Source organism: Temnothorax americanus, unplaced genomic scaffold (assembly GCF_048541705.1).
Source record: "Temnothorax americanus isolate GAGA-0224 unplaced genomic scaffold, ASM4854170v1 Scaffold165, whole genome shotgun sequence".
Lineage (NCBI taxonomy): Eukaryota > Metazoa > Arthropoda > Insecta > Hymenoptera > Formicidae > Temnothorax > Temnothorax americanus.
The window spans coordinates 10180-32659 of NW_027509302.1; the positions used below are offsets into that span (position 1 = coordinate 10180).

Genomic DNA, 22480 nt, shown 5'->3' on the forward strand with positions numbered 1-22480 from the left:
TTTTTTAAACTCAGTTTTATATTTTTTTAAATTTTTGAGCAATTTTTAAAATTTAATTTTGTTTCTTCAATTTTTTTAAATAGATTTATATATCAATTTTTATGTGACATAACAGTCACGTGTAAAATTTAATATTTCATGATAAAAAATTAAATATAATTTATTTTTAACCAACTTCAAAAAGGAGGTTCTCAATTCGGCGAGTATGATGTACGTGGATATGTCTACGATTTTTTCTGAAACTACTGTATGGATGCGGTTTTCACTGTAGAGCAATCCTTGCTCCGGAAAGTTTTAGTACATAAAACATTGCGTTAGAACATCAGGGTACGGAACAGTAAGGAAATTATGCATACTTAATAATTACATTAATTACAAGCAAATAATAAATTATTATTTTTGATTCGTATCAATTGAATAACGCACTAAAGAAGTATGAATTAAAAAAAAATTCTTTTATTTTTAAGAATTCCTTTTAATGTTTTGAAGTCGGCGCCAAATTAATAATTACTAAATCAATTTATCGTCGCCTTCAAAAAATTGAAAGGAATACTTGGTGTTTTTTTTTTGCAGAACTGGTGCGCACTCAATGCACATTAAAGCCGTCGTACACACAAATCAACGTAAAGTATGTTTAATATGGCTTAAGTCACGAAATCCTCAATATTCTTTATTATACTATTTCGTAAAATATGTATTAGTTATTTTATCAGAGAGTCGAAATATTTGCATTTTACTTTAAATATTAAAGATTAAATCAGTATACACACAACGGCTTTAATGTGCACTGAGTGCGCACTGCCAATGAAAAATGCTATTAAAAATATCATTAATTTGGCGCCGACTTCAAAAAATTGAAAGAAATTTTTAAAAGTATTATTTCATACATTTGAGAGCTTTTTTATTTGTTAATTTTTTTATTTTTTATTTGTTTTAAAGTTTTTTAAAAGCTGTTTTATTAAAAAAAAAAAATTTTTTATGTTGACTCATCGCATGACAAAAAAAAGCAAATGTGTTTCTTTACATTTTTAAATTGATATAATTGATGCTATAAATCATGATCACATCAACGATGAAAATGGCTACAGCGTGTTTTATGTAAGATATGATTTTTATTATTATTTATGATTAAGGTATCATAAAGTTAAAAAAAAAAACAGAAAAAAGAAAAAAGAAAAAAAGGAAAGAAAAGAGCCAAGAGAAACAGAAAAAAGGTGAGAGAGGAAGAGGGAGACAGAAAAACAGAGAGAGAGGGAGAGAAACTATATAAATATAGTAGAAGGAGACTACATAAAGATAGTGGTGAAAGAACGTAACTGAGAGTGAATCAAACAAAATAAAACAAAATGAAATAGAAGGAGAGAGCGAGTAAGTAAAAATAAAAAAATTGAAAAATTACAAGAAAGTCTAAAAAATAAAATAATATGTGATTTATAATTAATAAAGCAGGGGATAAAAAGGAGAGTAGAGGAGATAAATAAGAAAAGTGAGGGGAAGGATAAGGCGAAGAAGGAGCTCAAAAAGATGACAAGTAGAAAAGGTAAGGTGGCTAGCACAAGGAAAAAGAGAGAAGTTCGAGTTTATGTAGTGAGGCGAGTATAGATGATTATTTAAAAAAAAAAGAGCGAAAGGGGGAAGAGGAGAAAGGAAGAGGCGTTTAGAAAGAGTAGGAAAATGGTGATATCGCCAGTGGGGAAAGAACAGATAACAAGGATAATGATTAAAATGATGGAGAAAATACGAGAATTAAGGAAAGAACAAAAAGAGCAAGGGGTAGAAAGTAGAAAGCAAGAAAGAGAGAGAAATGATAAGAGATGAGATTAGGAAGATGAGGGCGCATGTGGAGGAGAGAGAGGTGAAATGGCAGAAGGAAAGGGAGAAATTGAAGGAGATAGGAGAGTTGAAAGGAAGGCTGGATAATATAGAGAAGGAGAGAGATGGGAGGAAAGAAAGTGGGAGATAGGAAAAAGAGATAAAGCAATGGAAGCGAAGGTAAGAGAGCTAGAAATGTGGAGAGAGTTAGAAGAGAGAGACAGAAGGAGGAACAATGTATAATGAAAAAGGTGGAGGTGAAGGAGTGAAGGCTAAAGGAAGCGGTAGAGAAGCTATGGCTAAAGATGGGAAAGGAGGAAGGAATAAAAGAGGTAAAAGAGATAGGAAGAAAGACGGGGCAAGAGAAGAAGATAGTAGGATATAAGATAGGAGTCAGAGAGAGTAAAATGAGAAAAGTAAAAAGGAGTGAAAGAGAGGAAAAAGAGGGGTGAAAAAGAGAAGAGGGAAGAAAAAAATTAAGGAGGGAGGAAGAAAGGAAGGAACAGGAAGGAAGACTAAAGATAAGCTTTTGGAATGTAGCGGGAGTGAAGGAAAAACGGGAAGGGTTTTGGGAAAGGATAAAAAAGTGGGATGTCGTGGGGTTAGTGGAGACGTAGCTGAAACAGGAGGAATGGGAGAAGATAAAGAATAGGGTGCCAAAGAAGTTCAACTGGAGTATACAGGGTGCAAAGAAAGACTTGGAAGAAAAGGAAGAGCAATAGGTGAAATAATGATGGAAGTCAGAGAAGGGTTAGAAGAAGAAGAAGAATGGGTAGAGGAGAAAGGTTTAATGATAAAAGAAGTAAGATGGAAGAAGGAAAAATGGAGAGTGGCAACAGTTTACGTAAGCGGCAACTTGGACAAGATGATGGATAAGATAAAATCGGTAAAATAGGAGGAAGGGAGAGAGGAGAGATGGATAGTGGGAGTGATTTCAATGCAAGAACAGGAGAAAAAGGAGCGCTGAAAGATGGAGAAGAGGGAGCTGAAAGAAAATCGAAAGATAAAATGATAAATAGGTAGAAGAAAGGGCTGATTAAATGGATGGAAGAGGAAGGGTGGGAAATTATGAACGGAGCAAAGGAGGGAGATGAGGAGGGGGTGGTGACTTTTACAGAAAAAAGTGGGGAAACAGTGATCAATTACGCAATAGGAGATAGAAAAGCTTGGGAAAGAATGACAAGATTAGAGGTGAAGTGTGAGGTAGATTTGGATCACCAATCAATAGCAGTACGGTTGGACAAAGGGGGTGATGGTGAGAGGAGAGGGACAATAGCGGAGGAAGAGAGGTGGGTAGAAAAGACGGACTGGTCGGAAGAGGCAAGAGAGGAGTTTTGAAAAAGGACGGAGGAGGTAGAAATAGATAGGGGGCAATAGATAAAGAAGTCGAAAAGTTGACAAAAAGAATTAAGATAAAAGTAAGGGTGAGAAGAGTAAAAAGAGGGGCAGAAGGAAAGGGTGGGATGGAGACTGTAGGAAGAAGAGGGAGGAGATAGAAAAATTATTAAGAGACTGGAAAAAGGGAAGACAATATAAAGAACATTATAAGAGAAGAAAGGAGTATAAGGAAAAGTGTGAGGAAAAAGGAAGAAAAAAGAGAAATTTGCTGAAAGAGGCAAGAGAAGCGAGAACAGAGAAGCAGGTGTGGGAAGTAATAAACAAGGAAAGGAGAAGAAGGGTAGAAATTAATAAGGAGATAACATTAGAGGAGTGGGATAAATACTTTAGGAAGATGTTAGAAGGAACGGAATACAAGCGAAGGCTAAGAGAAGGAGAGTTGGGAGTGCAGGGATCGGGGGGGAAGTGGAGAAAGAGAAGGAGATAGGATAGGAGGAAGTAGAGAGAATACTGAAAGGGCTGAAAAAAGATAAAGCGGTGGGAGAGGACAAGATAGGAAATGAAGTGTAAAGTTATGGGGGAAGTGGTTTAAGACAGGCGGAATGGGGAGAGTATACATATATGGAAAGGAGAGGGTTTACACACTTACACATTTACACACTGAATTATGCGATAGGGAAGCGATTAAAGAGGAAAAAGAAGGTAGTGGCTGCTTTTGTAGATCCAAGGGAGGCATTTGATTCAGTGAACAGGAGGGTTTTGGGAAGATGTCTGAAAAAACCAGGGGTGAGTGAGAGGTTGGGAAAGAGGATCATGGAAATATATGAGAAAACAAGGAGTGTAGTGAGGGTGGAGGAAAGATACGGAAAGAAATTTTGGACAGCGAGAGGGGTAAACGGAAAATGTAACAGACCCGATCAGGATTTAAACTTGAAACCTTTCGTTTTCTACCTTCGTAGTTTGTTACTGTGTGTTGCTTCACAATTGCTTCACCCCACATAGCAAAATGTTGGCAGTATGCCGACAGCATGCCGTTAAATTTATCATAATTTCGCAGCAAGATCTTCTTGTGCTGTGTTTTTTATTCTATTTTATTTGATTTTTACTACCTTATAATCCGTTTTATCAATAAGTATGCCAGTTCCCTTACAAAAAAGTATTACTGACTAAATACTTAAAATCTCAGTGATTTAATACGCACAAAATTACCTTTTTTAAAAAAAGGTAAAAAAAGGCGCCAAGTACACGTATAGTAGTGTATATGTTGTTACCTAAAAAAAAAAAAGAAAGTGGTAGTATTATACCTCGAAAAAACCTAAGTAACAAGTGGTAGATCTTTATATCTCGAAAAATCTCGAAAAAATCTAAGCAGTAGTATCTTTATTTCCGAAAAATTATAACCCAAGTGATACACGTCACAAAATTATGTTACCTTATCAAAAAGAAGAGTCGCGTTTCAAGTGATCTATTACAATTACAAAAAAGAAATGATATCTCTTTAAGTTAGAGCGCCAATTACAGAGAGAACATATATATTGCCTCAAAAAATAATTGTTGCACTACATTGAAAAATTTTACATTGTGTCAATTAGAAAAGAATGTATAATAACAATTTTATAAGATTAAAAAATTTTATTTAAATTTAACAAGGGAATACAAGATATTTAAATACAAAGTTATTTACATGTGTATTTTTTAATGGCCACAAAGAATTACAGAAGTAACAGTACAAAATAAAAATATTTTATTAAAATACATAAATTTTTCTTGTAAAAAAACTTGGCGCTGCTAGACCTCGAAATTTTAAATAAATAAAAACAACAATAAATAAAAATAATTCAGAGAAGAATACAATGGGAGTAATATTAAATGATTATCAGCGTGGATGTGGGAGTGAGTGATATGGGTGTGCGTGACTACGCGGACGGCGGATAATGCGGCTTATAATTAAGTATAGAATAAGTTTATTTATTTATTTAAAATTTCGAGGTCTAGCAGCGCCAAGTTTTTTTACAAGAAAAATTTATGTATTTTAATAAAATATTTTTATTTTGTACTGTTACTTCTGTAATTCTTTGTGGCCATTAAAAAATACACATGTAAATAACTTTGTATAATTTAAATATCTTGTATTCCCTTGTTAAATTTAAATAAAATTTTTTAATTTTATAAAATTGTTATTATACATTCTTTTCTAATTGACACAATGTAAAGATTTTTCAATGTAGTGCAACAATTATTTTTTGAGGCAATATACATGTTCTCTCTGTAATTGGCGCTCTAACTTAAAGAGATATCATTTCTTTTTTGTAATTGTAATAGATCACTTGAAACGCGACTCTTCTTTTTGATAAGGTAACATAATTTTGTGACGTGTATCACTTGGGTTATAATTTTTCGGAAATAAAGATACTACTGCTTAGATTTTTTCGAGATTTTTCGAGATATAAAGATCTACCACTTGTTACTTAGGTTTTTTCGAGGTATAATACTACCACTTTCTTTTTTTTTTTAGGTAACAACATATACACTACTATACGTGTACTTGGCGCCTTTTTTTACCTTTTTTTAAAAAAGGTAATTTTGTGCGGATATCACGCCTTTTTGTAGTATATTACGCATTGTATAAACAGTATGTACAGGATAAAGCTATTTGGAGGTATAATACTACCACTTTGTTTTTTTCGAGGTAACAACATAACAGGGTAACAACATAATACATATACACTATTATGCGTGTACTTGGCGCTCATTTTACCTTTTTTTTAAAAAGGTAATTTTGTACGGATATCACGCCTTTTTGTAGTGTTACGCAACTTAATCTTATAAACAATATATCTTATAATTTCATAAACCGTATATAATACAAGGTATGAAGCTAAAAGTGTTACGGACTATTATTTCTAAAGAAAACAACAATTTAATATTTTGCTCAGTTTTTTAAAAATAATAATCTGTAACCCTTTTAGTTGTACACCTTGTATATATTTTTCAATTTCAACATAAAACATAATCGCAATAAAGCATGATTAATGTTAATAAGTCGTTAACTGTAAAATTCTTTATTTATTTTTATTTGCGTGTCTTACTGAATGTTGTTCGCAACTGTATATGTACCGATATCTTCAGGTATCGATATTTTTGATAATTATTTTTACGTCAGACATAATTTTAATTCATCCAATTTTTATTATGTCTAAACATAATTTTTGTCCAATTTTTATTATGTCTAGACATAATTTTAATTCAGCGATTTTTATTATGTCATGACATAATTTTAATTCTGCCGCTAGGGAAATTTTAAGTCGATTTTTATGAATCAAGCTTGAATTCAATGTTTAGGTGTTCCAGGTTGCCGATGACGAGGTCCACATAGCGCGCTCTATAGTTTTCGGTGTCCAGGTGTATTAATACCTTGAATTTGATGGCCACGTGTTCCAAGTTGCCGATGACGAGGTCCACATAGTGCGCTTCGTAGTTTTCGGTGTCTACATGTGTTAATACCTCGAATTCGATATCTACGTGTCCTACATTGGGTGCGTTCAGCCGATACTTTGCTAGCCTAGCAATCGTGAGCAGTCGCTCGTTTTCGCTCGTTTCCTCTTTTTTGACTTACTGGATTAAAAAGAGAAGAAACGAGCAAAAACGAGCAACTGCTCACGATTGCTAGGCTAGCGGAGTATCGGCTGAACGCACCCATTCAGATTTAAAGTTATTAATACACCTAGACACCAAAAACTATGAAGCGCATTATGTGGACCTCGTCATCAGCAACCTGGGACACCTAGACATCAATTTCAAGGTATTAATACACGTAGACACCGAAAACTACGGAGCGCAATATGTGGACCTTGTCATCGGCAACCTGGGACACCTAAACATTGAATTCAACATATTATTACACCTGGACACCGAAAACTACGAAGCGCACTATGTGGACCTCGTCATCGGCAACCTGGGACACGTAGACATCAAATTCAACGTACGATTACACCTGGACACCGGAAACTATGAAGCGCACTATCTGGATCTCGTCATCGGCAACCTGGGACACGTGAACATCAAATTCGAGGTATTATTACACCTAGACACCGAAAACTACGGAGCGCGATATCTGGACCTCGTCATCGGCAACCTGGGACACGTGGACACCGAAAACTACGGAGCGCACTATGTGGACCTTGTCATCGGCAACCTGGGATACCTAGACATCGAATTCAACGTACGATTACACCTGGACACCGAAAACTATGAAGCGCATTATCTGGATCCCGTCATCGGCAACCTGGGACTCGTGGACATCGAATTCAAGATATTAATACACGTAGACACCAAAAACTACGGAGCGCACTATGTGGACCTCGTCATCGGCAACCTGGGACACGTAGACATCGAATTCAACGTATTATTACACCTGGACACTGAAATCTATGAAGCGCATTATCTGGATCCCGTCATCGGCAACCTGAGACACGTGGACATTGAATTCAAGATATTAATACACGTAGACACCAAAAACTACGGAGCGCACTGTGTGGACCTCGTCATCGGCAACCTGGGACACGTGGACATCGAATTCAAGGTATTAATACACGTAGACACCGAAAACTACGGAGCGCACTATGTGGACCTCGTCATCGGCAACCTGGGACACCTAGACATCGAATTCAACGTATTATTACACCTGGACACCGAAAACTATGAAGCGCATTGTGTGGACCTCGTCATCGGCAACCTGGGACACGTGGACATCGAATTCAAGGTATTAATACACGTAGACACCGAAAACTACGGAGCGCACTATGTGGACCTCGTCATCGGCAACCTGGGACACCTAGACATCGAATTCAACGTACGATTACACCTGGACACCGAAAACTATGAAGCGCATTATCTGGATCCCGTCATCGACAACCTGGGACACGTGGACATCGAATTCAAGATATTAATACACGTAGACACCAAAAACTACGGAGCGCACTATGTGGACCTCGTCATCGGCAACCTGGGACACGTAGACATCGAATTCAACGTATTATTACACCTGGACACCGAAAACTATAAAGCGCACTATCTGGACCTTGTCATCGGCAACCTGGGATACATAGACATCAAATTCAAGCTTGATTCATAAGAATCGACTTAAAAATTCCCTAGCGGCACTTTCTGCCAAGCATAGAGAACCTACTTTTCCGTTGACTCAATATTTATTATATATATACCTAATTTTTACTTAAATAGAAATTTTCCTCCTGACCGATAAGTTTATCGACCTAATTTTGAAATACGCGCGCGATATCGAAACTGGCGATACCTGCGCCGCCAGCGTCGAAAAAGTGAAAGTGACGTTTCTCTGATAGATCGCGGCGTTAGGAGGAGGAGGAGGAGGAGGAGGAGTATCTTAAAAATAAATTTTCACATTTGGACTTTGCGTCGCAATATCTCCGCTCGTAAGGCACGTAGCGGAATATTATGAGAGAAACCCTCCCCTAATTGGACCCCAAGCTATCGATCAAGCCTACTTAGAACTTGATCCGTTCACTCGTTATCGAGATCTCAACATCTCGGGTACTCGCAACCCGTCGCGTCGCGTAAAAGAGTCACGGTCGGTCTCGCTCCGCGTGTACTTGGCGCGAGACACTACCGTGTCTCTTGATTGTCAATATTTATTTGGGAAATACTGAGAAAATACTGGTAGTAATAAATATTATAGGTAGTGATTAATACTACACAGAACTACTGGTGCTTAGTATTGAATTACTCACCGATATTTCGATTTCCGATATTTACCCGGCATAAAAATTTTTTTTTTTCGAAATTTTATTGCTATTTTATAACTAAATTTGTTTCTTAAGATGCAGTCTATAATTATAAATATTTTCTTGTATTTAAAAAACACTTACCTTGGTGGGATCGAACTCGGGACCTCTGGATCGTGAGCCAACTGCCTTACGTTGGTAGACTACTTCTTAATTTGATGTAAGTGTTATATATAGTCTACATGTGTCATAACCAGCACAAATATATAATTTTTCAAAAATCATCTTAGGAAACAAATTCAGTTTAAAAAGAGTAATAAAATTTTGAATTGGATATTAAAATGATATCTTTAGTACTATTTCAAAACTTGTACACTTTTATCACGACGAATTAGTACAGACCTTCATATATTATAAAATGTATTTGTGCCTTACTTTTATCTCTTTTCCTTAATATTATCAGGAATTACACCCATTATAATGTTTCTATACAAATTGTAGTACTGGTCAGTGATTAATTTCACATGGAATATTCAGTTCAGTACTTGAGTATTAATATTAAAATACTGGCCAGTGATTTATTACACATGGAATCCTTGGTTCAGTACTTCAGTACTAACATTGAAATACTCATCAATAATTCAACACAAGTATTTATTACACAAGTATTTTTCACCTAGTATTAAATGCTTTCTCATCAGAAATTTAATACTAAGTATTCAATACTCGTCCTGTATTAAATACTACTTTCATAAATTACTGACCAGTAATAAAATACTATGCAATACTTGGATCACAGTGATTCAAGTACTAATAAATATTTAATTTTAGTATTATTAATACACAAAATAAGTATCAAGAGACACGGTAGTGTCTCGCGCCAAGTACACGCGGAGCGAGACCGACCGTGACTCTTTTACGCGACGCGACGGGTTGCGAGTACCCGAGATGTTGAGATCTCGATAACGAGTGAACGGATCAAGTTCTAAGTAGGCTTGATCGATAGCTTGGGGTCCAATTAGGGGAGGGTTTCTCTCATAATATTCCGCTACGTGCCTTACGAGCGGAGATATTGCGACGCAAAGTCCAAATGTGAAAATTTATTTTTAAGATACTCCTCCTCCTCCTCCTCCTCCTCCTAACGCCGCGATCTATCAGAGAAACGTCACTTTCACTTTTTCGACGCTGGCGGCGCAGGTATCGCCAGTTTCGATATCGCGCGCGTATTTCAAAATTAGGTCGATAAACTTATCGGTCAGGAGGAAAATTTCTATTTAAGTAAAAATTAGGTATATATATAATAAATATTGAGTCAACGGAAAAGTAGGTTCTCTATGCTTGGCAGAAAGTGCCGCTAGGGAATTTTTAAGTCGATTCTTATGAATCAAGCTTGAATTTGATGTCTATGTATCCCAGGTTGCCGATGACAAGGTCCAGATAGTGCGCTTTATAGTTTTCGGTGTCCAGGTGTAATAATACGTTGAATTCGATGTCTACGTGTCCCAGGTTGCCGATGACGAGGTCCACATAGTGCGCTCCGTAGTTTTTGGTGTCTACGTGTATTAATATCTTGAATTCGATGTCCACGTGTCCCAGGTTGTCGATGACGGGATCCAGATAATGCGCTTCATAGTTTTCGGTGTCCAGGTGTAATCGTACGTTGAATTCGATGTCTAGGTGTCCCAGGTTGCCGATGACGAGGTCCACATAGTGCGCTCCGTAGTTTTCGGTGTCTACGTGTATTAATACCTTGAATTCGATGTCCACGTGTCCCAGGTTGCCGATGACGAGGTCCACACAATGCGCTTCATAGTTTTCGGTGTCCAGGTGTAATAATACGTTGAATTCGATGTCTAGGTGTCCCAGGTTGCCGATGACGAGGTCCACATAGTGCGCTCCGTAGTTTTCGGTGTCTACGTGTATTAATACCTTGAATTCGATGTCCACGTGTCCCAGGTTGCCGATGACGAGGTCCACACAGTGCGCTCCGTAGTTTTTGGTGTCTACGTGTATTAATATCTTGAATTCAATGTCCACGTGTCTCAGGTTGCCGATGACGGGATCCAGATAATGCGCTTCATAGATTTCAGTGTCCAGGTGTAATAATACGTTGAATTCGATGTCTACGTGTCCCAGGTTGCCGATGACGAGGTCCACATAGTGCGCTCCGTAGTTTTTGGTGTCTACGTGTATTAATATCTTGAATTCGATGTCCACGAGTCCCAGGTTGCCGATGACGGGATCCAGATAATGCGCTTCATAGTTTTCGGTGTCCAGGTGTAATCGTACGTTGAATTCGATGTCTAGGTATCCCAGGTTGCCGATGACAAGGTCCACATAGTGCGCTCCGTAGTTTTCGGTGTCCACGTGTCCCAGGTTGCCGATGACGAGGTCCAGATATCGCGCTCCGTAGTTTTCGGTGTCTAGGTGTAATAATACCTCGAATTTGATGTTCACGTGTCCCAGGTTGCCGATGACGAGATCCAGATAGTGCGCTTCATAGTTTCCGGTGTCCAGGTGTAATCGTACGTTGAATTTGATGTCTACGTGTCCCAGGTTGCCGATGACGAGGTCCACATAGTGCGCTTCGTAGTTTTCGGTGTCCAGGTGTAATAATATGTTGAATTCAATGTTTAGGTGTCCCAGGTTGCCGATGACAAGGTCCACATATTGCGCTCCGTAGTTTTCGGTGTCTACGTGTATTAATACCTTGAAATTGATGTCTAGGTGTCCCAGGTTGCTGATGACGAGGTCCACATAATGCGCTTCATAGTTTTTGGTGTCTAGGTGTATTAATAACTTTAAATCTGAATGGGTGCGTTCAGCCGATACTCCGCTAGCCTAGCAATCGTGAGCAGTTGCTCGTTTTTGCTCGTTTCTTCTCTTTTTAATCCAGTAAGTCAAAAAAGAGGAAACGAGCGAAAACGAGCGACTGCTCACGATTGCTAGGCTAGCAAAGTATCGGCTGAACGCACCCAATGTAGGACACGTAGATATCGAATTCGAGGTATTAACACATGTAGACACCGAAAACTACGAAGCGCACTATGTGGACCTCGTCATCGGCAACTTGGAACACGTGGCCATCAAATTCAAGGTATTAATACACCTGGACACCGAAAACTATAGAGCGCGCTATGTGGACCTCGTCATCGGCAACTTGGAACACCTAAACATTGAATTCAAGCTTGATTCATAAAAATCGACTTAAAATTTCCCTAGCGGCAGAATTAAAATTATGTCATGACATAATAAAAATCGCTGAATTAAAATTATGTCTAGACATAATAAAAATTGGACAAAAATTATGTTTAGACATAATAAAAATTGGATGAATTAAAATTATGTCTGACGTAAAAATAATTATCAAAAATATCGATACCTGAAGATATCGGTACATATACAGTTGCGAACAACATTCAGTAAGACACGCAAATAAAAATAAATAAAGAATTTTACAGTTAACGACTTATTAACATTAATCATGCTTTATTGCGATTATGTTTTATGTTGAAATTGAAAAATATATACAAGGTGTACAACTAAAAGGGTTACAGATTATTATTTTTAAAAAACTGAGCAAAATATTAAATTGTTGTTTTCTTTAGAAATAATAGTCCGTAACACTTTTAGCTTCATACCTTGTATTATATACGGTTTATGAAATTATAAGATATATTGTTTATAAGATTAAGTTGCGTAACACTACAAAAGGCGTGATATCCGTACAAAATTACCTTTTTAAAAAAAAGGTAAAATGAGCGCCAAGTACACGCATAATAGTGTATATGTATTATGTTGTTACCCTGTTATGTTGTTACCTCGAAAAAAACAAAGTGGTAGTATTATACCTCCAAATAGCTTTATCCTGTACATACTGTTTATACAATGCGTAATATACTACAAAAAGGCGTGATATCCGCACAAAATTACCTTTTTTAAAAAAAGGTAAAAAAAGGCGCCAAGTACACGTATAGTAGTGTATATGTTGTTACCTAAAAAAAAAAAGAAAGTGGTAGTATTATACCTCGAAAAAACCTAAGTAACAAGTGGTAGATCTTTATATCTCGAAAAATCTCGAAAAAATCTAAGCAGTAGTATCTTTATTTCCGAAAAATTATAACCCAAGTGATACACGTCACAAAATTATGTTACCTTATCAAAAAGAAGAGTCGCGTTTCAAGTGATCTATTACAATTACAAAAAAGAAATGATATCTCTTTAAGTTAGAGCGCCAATTACAGAGAGAACATGTATATTGCCTCAAAAAATAATTGTTGCACTACATTGAAAAATCTTTACATTGTGTCAATTAGAAAAGAATGTATAATAACAATTTTATAAAATTAAAAAATTTTATTTAAATTTAACAAGGGAATACAAGATATTTAAATTATACAAAGTTATTTACATGTGTATTTTTTAATGGCCACAAAGAATTACAGAAGTAACAGTACAAAATAAAAATATTTTATTAAAATACATAAATTTTTCTTGTAAAAAAACTTGGCGCTGCTAGACCTCGAAATTTTAAATAAATAAATAAACTTATTCTATACTTAATTATAAGCCGCATTATCCGCCGTCCGCGTAGTCACGCACACCCATATCACTCACTCCCACATCCACGCTGATAATCATTTAATATTACTCCCATTGTATTCTTCTCTGAATTATTTTTATTTATTGTTGTTTTTATTTATTTAAAATTTCGAGGTCTAGCAGCGCCAAGTTTTTTTACAAGAAAAATTTATGTATTTTAATAAAATATTTTTATTTTGTACTGTTACTTCTGTAATTCTTTGTGGCCATTAAAAAATACACATGTAAATAACTTTGTATAATTTAAATATCTTGTATTCCCTTGTTAAATTTAAATAAAATTTTTTAATTTTATAAAATTGTTATTATACATTCTTTTCTAATTGACACAATGTAAAGATTTTTCAATGTAGTGCAACAATTATTTTTTGAGGCAATATACATGTTCTCTCTGTAATTGGCGCTCTAACTTAAAGAGATATCATTTCTTTTTTGTAATTGTAATAGATCACTTGAAACGCGACTCTTCTTTTTGATAAGGTAACATAATTTTGTGACGTGTATCACTTGGGTTATAATTTTTCGGAAATAAAGATACTACTGCTTAGATTTTTTCGAGATTTTTCGAGATATAAAGATCTACCACTTGTTACTTAGGTTTTTTCGAGGTATAATTTATTACTAACCAGCTAGTAATACTTTTTTGTAAGGGTTTACGTTGCATCTCAATTTTAAATTTAAATATAAAACTGCATTATAAAAAAAATTAAAAAAAGAGATAAATTTAAATATCTTCAAGACGTTACAAACATGTAAAATAATCTGATATTATTAATAATATATTTACTATTATTTGAACTGTACAATTAGTAAAAAAAATTTCGGTAAATTTTATTTTTAATAATTGCTTTTAAATGTTTTGTTTTTAGCAAATTTTATATATAAAAATCAATAAATGTATGAAGTATGGGTTTTTACGTCTTTAATTATATAAGTAAATTATGTCTTCATCAGCATTAATAAAGTACGGTGTTTAGTTTTCGAGAAATAGAAAGGTGTTGCTTTAGAGGACCTATCGATATTAGCGACTTACCTCTTCACTTCTAATAAAAATATAAAAAATGTATAGTTGTATATTCGTGAAATAAAATTAATGCGCGCGCGTAGCGCGCGCCTGTGTTCTATTCGTGAAATAAAATAAAAGCGCGCGCGTAGCGCGCGCCTGTGTTGTTCTATAATAGTCCACTTTTAAAAAAGGCGTGTTACCTGAGTGAATTTCGTTTGTATCGTAAAATTGAAGCCTCGATCTTTTCCGCGATGCCGATTGGCTATCTCGATTGATTGCCGCGCCGCGAGCTTGCTTCATCCCTGAGGGACTGTCATCGCGGAGTAGTGTGGCGAGTTTCGTGCGTGTAGTGCGTCGTGTGTGTCGTGATGTGACAGCTCGCGTCGTGTCGCGAGGTTAATCGTCCCGCGTCGTGTCGCGAGGTTAATATTATTATTAATGTGATCTCTCATCATTATTATAAATATGAAATCGCTTAATTCTGAATTTCGGTCGCGTCACGCAAGGATCGAAGTGCCACGCGAAATATCAGCGGATCGAAGATAGGTAATTATAGTGACTCCTCCTCTTCTAAAAAGGGCATGTCGTAGGTATTGTTGTCACTTTTCCGCGATGCCGATTGATTCTCTTGCTGCGTTTACTTCATTTGCAGCTGTCATTGTATATTTTGACAGTTGTGTGTATCAAGGCGGGTTAATAGTGTAATAGTAATAGCATAACGTTAAAGCTAAGTAGCGCGCGCGAAGCGCGCGCGTCTGTAGTGTTTAGTCTTCTAAGAAGGGCATGTCGTAGGTATTGTTGTCACTTTTCCGCGATGCCGATTGGTTTTCTTGCTGCGCTTACTTTATTTGCAGCTGTCATTGTATATTTTAACAGTTGTGTGTATCAAGGGTTAATAGTGCAATAGTAATAGCATAATGTTAAAGTTAAATAGCGCGCGCGAAGCGCGCGTCTGTAGTGTCTAGTCCACTTTTAAAAAAGGCGTAGTGAATTGCGTTTGTATCGAAATTATTGTTGCCTCTTTTCCGCGATGCCGATTGGTTATCTCAATGCGTTGTGCGAGTTTACTTCGTATCGAATGTTGTTTATATTGTTTTAACCTCGTCACGTGTCAATGTGTATCGTGGCCGCAGGGGGAAGTGATCCGCGCAGTTCCTTGGGCCTAACGCACCTACTGCATTACCGAGTTCTCTACATCGCGGATAAACACACAGTTACACATACACACATACATATATACACAGTGTCATATAGCCTTAAGGTGGTGCTGACGGCACTTTAATTTCCCTCATCCGAGGGATTTAACAAAAAAAAATGTGTATCGTGAGGGATGGGCCGCAGGGGGAATTGATCCGCGCAATTCCTTGGGCCCAACGCACCCACGGCATACCGAGGTCAGTACACCGCGGACATACACACACAGTTACACATACGCACAGTCATATACATAATCAAGAGAGGGTCTCTGACCAATCTTCCCCTCTCTTGATTGTCTCAAAAGTGTCTTCCAGTGTGCGAGATGAAAAGGGATTTTACACAAGGGATCATAGTCCAAAGAGAAAAAATTGTACAAGGAAAAAAAGGAATAATTAAATGTGCGAGATAAAAAAGGAATTTATAAGGTGGAAGAAAGCATAGGGAATCATCGTAGACCAAAGAGAAAGGATTGTACGAGGAAAAAAAGAGATTATACAGGATTGAAGAAAACCACGGATCAAGACCAAGTTACGCTATATAGCCCAAAGGCGGGGCTGGAAGGCGTTAATAACCCTAACCGCGCGTAGCGCGCGCGCGCGCGCGGGGTTAACAACTACAAAAAAAAGTATCGTGAGGGATGAGTGATTTGTAACGGAAAGCTCCGTGGTCCGTGGTCCGTGATACAGCAAGGCGGCGCGAATAATCTGCAGGTATGTGTTTTTATTTTTATCCTTGTTTTACGATTACTTGTACAGGTTACGATTACAGGTACAACTTAACCTTAAAGTAAAAAAGGAGGAAGAGGAGAGTAGAGGAGGTCGCGCTCGATTGAAACTCAAGGTTGAAAATATTTTGAGGTGGAAGGAATTGTTTAACGACGAGGGCAAAATGGTGAAGCAAAGTATAACGCGAGATTCGTAAAGTGGTCGGACGGAAGCATGTTCTTGCATTTGGGCTCGGAAATCTTTGACGTGTATAAACAGCCGTTACAGGGCGATCACATCGATCTGCTTCACGTTTTCTTCTTTTTTTTTGGATATTGTGCTCACACGATGAGATTTCCGTAGGAATTAAAATTTTCTTTTAGGCAAAAAACCGTAGCTTCGAATAGATACAAAGATACTAACAAGGGAGAGAGAAAGGGTTTTAAATTAATAAAAACGTCTCACTCTATACAGATGTATAGAAAAAATTGGCAAAGGATGACTATATCGATAAAACGAATGTAAGTACATCGTGACGGCTTAAAAAAATACCATTATTGCAAAAGGTGCATGTGTTTGGTGCTTTTCGATTCTCAAAATATCTTTCACAGGCCGGAAGAAGCCTCGTTCTTTTTCCTCTCTCTTTCTATTTTTAGCGTTAAATGCTAATAAAATGCAGTTCAGCAAATTATCCAAATTGTTCAATTCGACGTACGCTCAAAATGAGATTAGCGGAAAAAGAAAAGCAAACTTTTGCGGATTTTATAATTGATCTCCCAACCTTATTATTACGCTGTTTTAATACGCGAAACGAAGAAAGAATTGAACGCATCGCAAATACAATGCAATGAAATCATCGATTGCTATCCGCCTTTCTTTGTTTCGTATAATCACTTTTATAATTCGCAAAGACATTTATTTACACACTATGAAGCATAATTAGCTCCTCGATGATGGATCGATATGCGCTGTAAAGATAGATACTTAATCCTAACACTTATTATGAAATATTGAACATATAGAAAACTTTGCAATCGAAGAAACCAATGTATCTTTACTTGTAAATTTCTCAGAATATTTCAACCATGTCAAACATTTAAAATAAAACCAATCAGCAGTTTTTGTTGTTACACAAGATTGTTGTAATCGTCAAAAAATAACAAATTACATGAAGCAGCAACGAAAGAAAAAAACTGCTCGTTAAATTTGTTTAATTTTGTTAACTTTCCTTTGTTGCGTACCAATCGTTAGCGGATACCTACAATAAAAATATCCGATAACGCGGTAAATAAAATTAAAAATACAAGTCACTATCATTTCACGTAAAGAAATTTTACTATTTGGCCAAAATTATTTTACCGTAGTAAATGGAATTTAAACACGTTGCTGAGTGTAAGAGAGCGATAATAAAGAGCGGAAGGTATAACGCAAAGTTCTTTTGATCGTTTAATTATAATTATCTTCATCATCTTGATTACACAGAATAATTACACAGGAGAGTAGTAAATGAAATAGAATTTTGGCTATTAGATTACAGAATTGCGTCTATCCCATTAACGAGTCGTACGTTTGCATAAAATAATAATCTGTCGTAAAATATATGTATGTATATGCGCGCCTTTAATCTTGTAGGGTGGCGGAATTAAAAAGAAGTCTTTCCAAATATAAAGTTTCCAGGTACGCTTGGGTCGTCGGAGCAGAAGTATTGCTTCCACAAATCGGCAAATTTCTCACGAGTCACCTCCTTACCCTGCGGAGAGAATAAACAGTTTCGTGAAACTCGTCACCGCCGCTGTAACGTCGTCTTTTTTTTCCTCTCTTTTTTTATCGTTACTTATCTTTCTTCTCCGCTTGATTGATACTCACCACCCCCAATTTCTTGAACGCCTCACGTGCCTCGGCCTCTTCGACGCCGTGACTGCTGCACACCTTGCTGAATTCAGTCTCGTCGATCGATCCATCACCTGACAACACGGACCGTATTTGACTTGAATTTGACGCTATCCACGTTTCATGTATTTAAACTAACTGTATATAAGGAACTGATAATAAGGAACCGAAGATAAACTGAGATTTTTGTCGGGCGAGGCAACCTATGTTATTATAGTATTAATGGATACGGGATAATGAATGGAAGAGACGCTTAATTACTATTTATAAAGTTATTAATCCTCGTTTTCGGCCGAAACCGTCACTTATTTTTAATTCACGATCGGCTCATCAATTTTTATAACGTTCCAAAAATATACCGTATTACAGTTAATCAAAGCAACAGGAAACAGATTGACAAAATATAAACGTCTAAAGTCTTATAAGACGTCTAAGTCAGATTCAAAGTCCAGTTTCAAATCTATATAATTGGCGAATGTTTCTACTTTCGTTCCATTTTTGCCTTGTCGGCATATCGATGCGATATCTTCAGAAGACTGTAAGTCGGATGTGGGCGGATTATCATAGACGGAAATGTCAGCCAATTTTCGTTTGTATACCCTTAAAATTACCCTGATTATATTTTTAAAATTATAAAATAGGGGTAAGAGTTAATTTTGTCTTTAGAAAAATTTTAAATCCGCGAGCGGGTATTGTTTTGGAATCGTTTGTACCTGTAAAGCCAGATTCACATAAGTTAAAAAAGTGTAAATTATTCCGTAATTTATACTCTTATTACAGATTTCTTCTGCTGCGTCAACGCAGCATCTAAGCTGGTCATGGCTCAGCGACTAAAATGTTGGGTTAGTGTTTCATAGGACACCGGTTCACGTACGGCTGATGTAAAAAAATTTTTTTATATTTCTATTTTAGAGTGGCAGTGTGGTCTGGTAGTGAAGTGCCAGACTCGTAACCTCGAGAAGTTGGGTTCGAGTCTACCTGATCACAGTAAATTTTATATTCCAAACCGCATCCCACGAGTAGTTGGGTATTTTCGTGAGGAGAAACTGGACTTTTGTCATTGGTTCCACACGTATAGCAATTCGGCACTGCTACGTGTAAGTAAATTTAAAATATTTAACTTATTTTTCTGTAGATGTTAAAAAAGATAGCTAAGGCTATTTTTTATTATAAGTGTGGCGATCGCAAATGCATAATAAATTACTGTCACGCGCGCGTGAGTGGGATATAAAAGTATTTACGAGGAACAAGCACATGCTTTCAAGACTTACCGGAAGAATCCTCTAAATCGAACATGAAGTTCATGTACGTTTGCTGCCACTCGAGTGCGTGCGCTGGATCTTTCGCGTACTCCTCCCACATGGAATACCACTCATCTCGACTGATCTGAAAAATACGAAACTCTTAACATCGTACACATATTTGCCTTTGATCGGCGAACTATGTCTATGTTTTCCTGTATAAGATTTTTAAATTTTAACCGTAATTAAGTCGCAAAGTACGTCGGACGGTTTCGAGACGCATTCAATGACACTGAGCGAAGTGTCTGCATCTTATCATTTGTTTCGGTGTCATTGTCCCCCTCTTCGTCAATTCCAGAATAAACGAAAGATGGGTGAAGAAGAATTTAGTCAAATATATATGGAAAAATTGATTAAAGACATGGATGACGCTTTCTCGCAATTTAAGGCGCACAATAAGAGCAAAACTATTTTTAAAGCAGCGCGAACGCCAGAGTGTTCTTTGGAAGAACCCTCAGCTGTTTCACTGTCACTGTCATTGATCCTAACAATTACATTATTCTGCGACGAGGAATCGCATTTAACTTTCACAGCGTTCCATGAGTTAACCTCCCTTACTTTGGCACACAATATCGCCTACGATCCTCTAAGCTTTTCTTGAAAACGTTCAACGGGCTCTCATAACAATACCTACAATATATAATACGATTTACCTCGAGCCCTTTTCCTTTTTATCGTCGTAGATTGTGCGACACTTTAAATAAGTCATGAACTGACGTGGACCTAAATGTTTCATGCGAGCATGAAATTACACGCGACAATCGATTTTGAGAGGAAAAAGAACCCATGAAGTGATGAGTAGTTCGATATATTCTTATATGTTTCTAAAATTCGGTTTTCCGGTTTCGCAGGTGTTCCGGCTTTCTCAATAATCTCGTGTAATCACGTTAGACACTTCGTGGCAAAATATTCTTTTAGAAATAAAATACAAATATATAAGCAAATAGCCGCGAGGTTATTTTTAAAGTTGTAAATAGAAAAACGTTTTAAAAATCGATAAATGTAGAAAGTGGAACGGAGGTATGCTAAAAGTTTAGGACGTTATTTCAGAGAATATAAAATATGAGAAAGAGAGAGAAATATACCTTAAAGTCCGATAAATCATAATATGATTCTATCGTGAAAATAGCGTAAAAAAAATAGCGAGAAATAATTTAAATATTATACCTGTCCGTCTTGATCGGCATCGGCCCGTTGTTTCAGGCCTTCCCAAACTTTAGTTAAAGTATCTTTGATGTGTTGCGACGTGGCATCGTCCGGTTTCCAATGCCTGGAGTTGCAGATTCGCTGTATTACAAAGAAAAAATAAACGCAAATTAGCTAAAATTCTTTAATATTCCCGATTGATGAGCGCGAACGACACAGATGAAAAAAAGGTAGGTAATTGATCATGTTTGAATTTGTCGCGGTTAAATTTGTTTGATTCTAAGACGCTCTGTAAGTCAGATTTGTTTTATTTCTATTTATATAGATTCGATATTTTTATTCTTAATAAAAACATATCTAATAATGGGGGAGGAAATAATTCAACGTATGCTTACTTGCACGGCAAGATCGAAATCCTTTATGTCGATGGTGCCACTTTGATTAACATCTGGAAAAAAAAATAACAATAAAACGTTATCGTTATTATCTAATTGTCAAAACTGTTTGTTCATTTAAATTTATAATTTGATCAAAAATTCAATTATCTAGCGTAATTCCGCTCTTTGCAAAGCTATTTATTATTTCGAATAAAATGCTGCTCCAGGTGTCGCTAAGATTCCCGAGATACATCGTACATTTTCTCACTTAAAAGACAAGATGAACGATCATTCCACTCGATTTCGGTCCCGCTTGGCTACGATCGGATATCGTTAGTTTTCTGAAGATGACCCACTTCCATCGCAGGCTTATTCGTTTTTGCGCGGTTTCCGTCCGTGGCTTGTCGTTTATTAATTCCGTTTCACTGTAGAATAGAGGAAGCTACCCTCCGTTTCACCCTTTCTTGACTCTCGTAGTTGGAATCCTGTTAAGCGTCGATTACGATTCAACGAGGTAGAATTTATTGTCTCCCCGGTATTCCGTCGAGCACGGTTGACAAACTGAGGTCACGATGAAATTAATACCGACGTCCGAACGTACCGTGCAGCCGGTGTCTTTAATGGTACAACTTGTGGCAAAAACTCTGAACTCGCGGACAGATTAAAAATCGATTAATCGGATTCCTGCATAGGGTAGTGGATATAATAGATAGATAACGTATTCACGCTTTTTTTACACGAACGAATTCTTCCTAGTGTCACGATGTTATCAGAGATAAATTGTCAGTTATCGTCAAATGATATTTCGAATCGTCAACTAGCGCGGTGGTAATAAATGACATTTCGAGATGATATACAATCCTGCAAATTCAAAAACAACAGAACAATCGTTCACTGAAAATGCATTACGGCAACTTTATGCCCGTAGGCCCCTTCGCGCCAATCGCGCCTAAGTTAAGGTGAAATAATCTGTCAGTCCCGCAGAAGCGATCGTGGGATATGTTTAGCGGCCAATCGGCGGTGGTGAAAGAGGAGAAGAAAACGAGGGGTTAATGAGGGCTACGAGGCGTATGCACGCCTGTGACCTCCATGATTCGCGCTACGTGCGGCGCACTATGTCGCTCATGTACACGCACACTGGCGTCATCCACACGTGTAATACACGCGCACACGTACGCACACTCGCGGGATTCCGCCCCCTACGTGACTCTGCTTTGTACGCGGCATTTTTACATTATGTGTCGTCATAAAAACATGTGCATACATTGAAATGCGTCCACAAGGTAGAGCCTTTCGTCTATTAAGCCCCGTAAGTAGGATGCATGAAGCTCGCAAAGCTGTGTCGAGG

At 37.0% G+C, this 22480-nt stretch overlaps 1 protein-coding gene across 1 annotated transcript in view; it reads right to left on the reverse strand.

Annotated features, from left to right (window-relative positions):
* Positions 1–17851: 17851 nt before the first annotated feature.
* Scp2 (Sarcoplasmic calcium-binding protein 2) overlaps positions 17852–22480 on the reverse strand; it is a 65216-nt gene continuing 60587 nt past the window's right edge. Inside the window, exons 3-7 of the mRNA XM_077402998.1 lie at positions 21151–21203; positions 20777–20896; positions 19580–19694; positions 18285–18382; positions 17852–18168 (exon numbers count right to left, since the gene is read on the reverse strand). Coding sequence (XP_077259124.1) covers positions 18061–18168; positions 18285–18382; positions 19580–19694; positions 20777–20896; positions 21151–21203 — 494 coding nt within the window. The 3' untranslated portion in view covers positions 17852–18060. The remainder of the gene's footprint in view (positions 18169–18284; positions 18383–19579; positions 19695–20776; positions 20897–21150; positions 21204–22480) is intronic.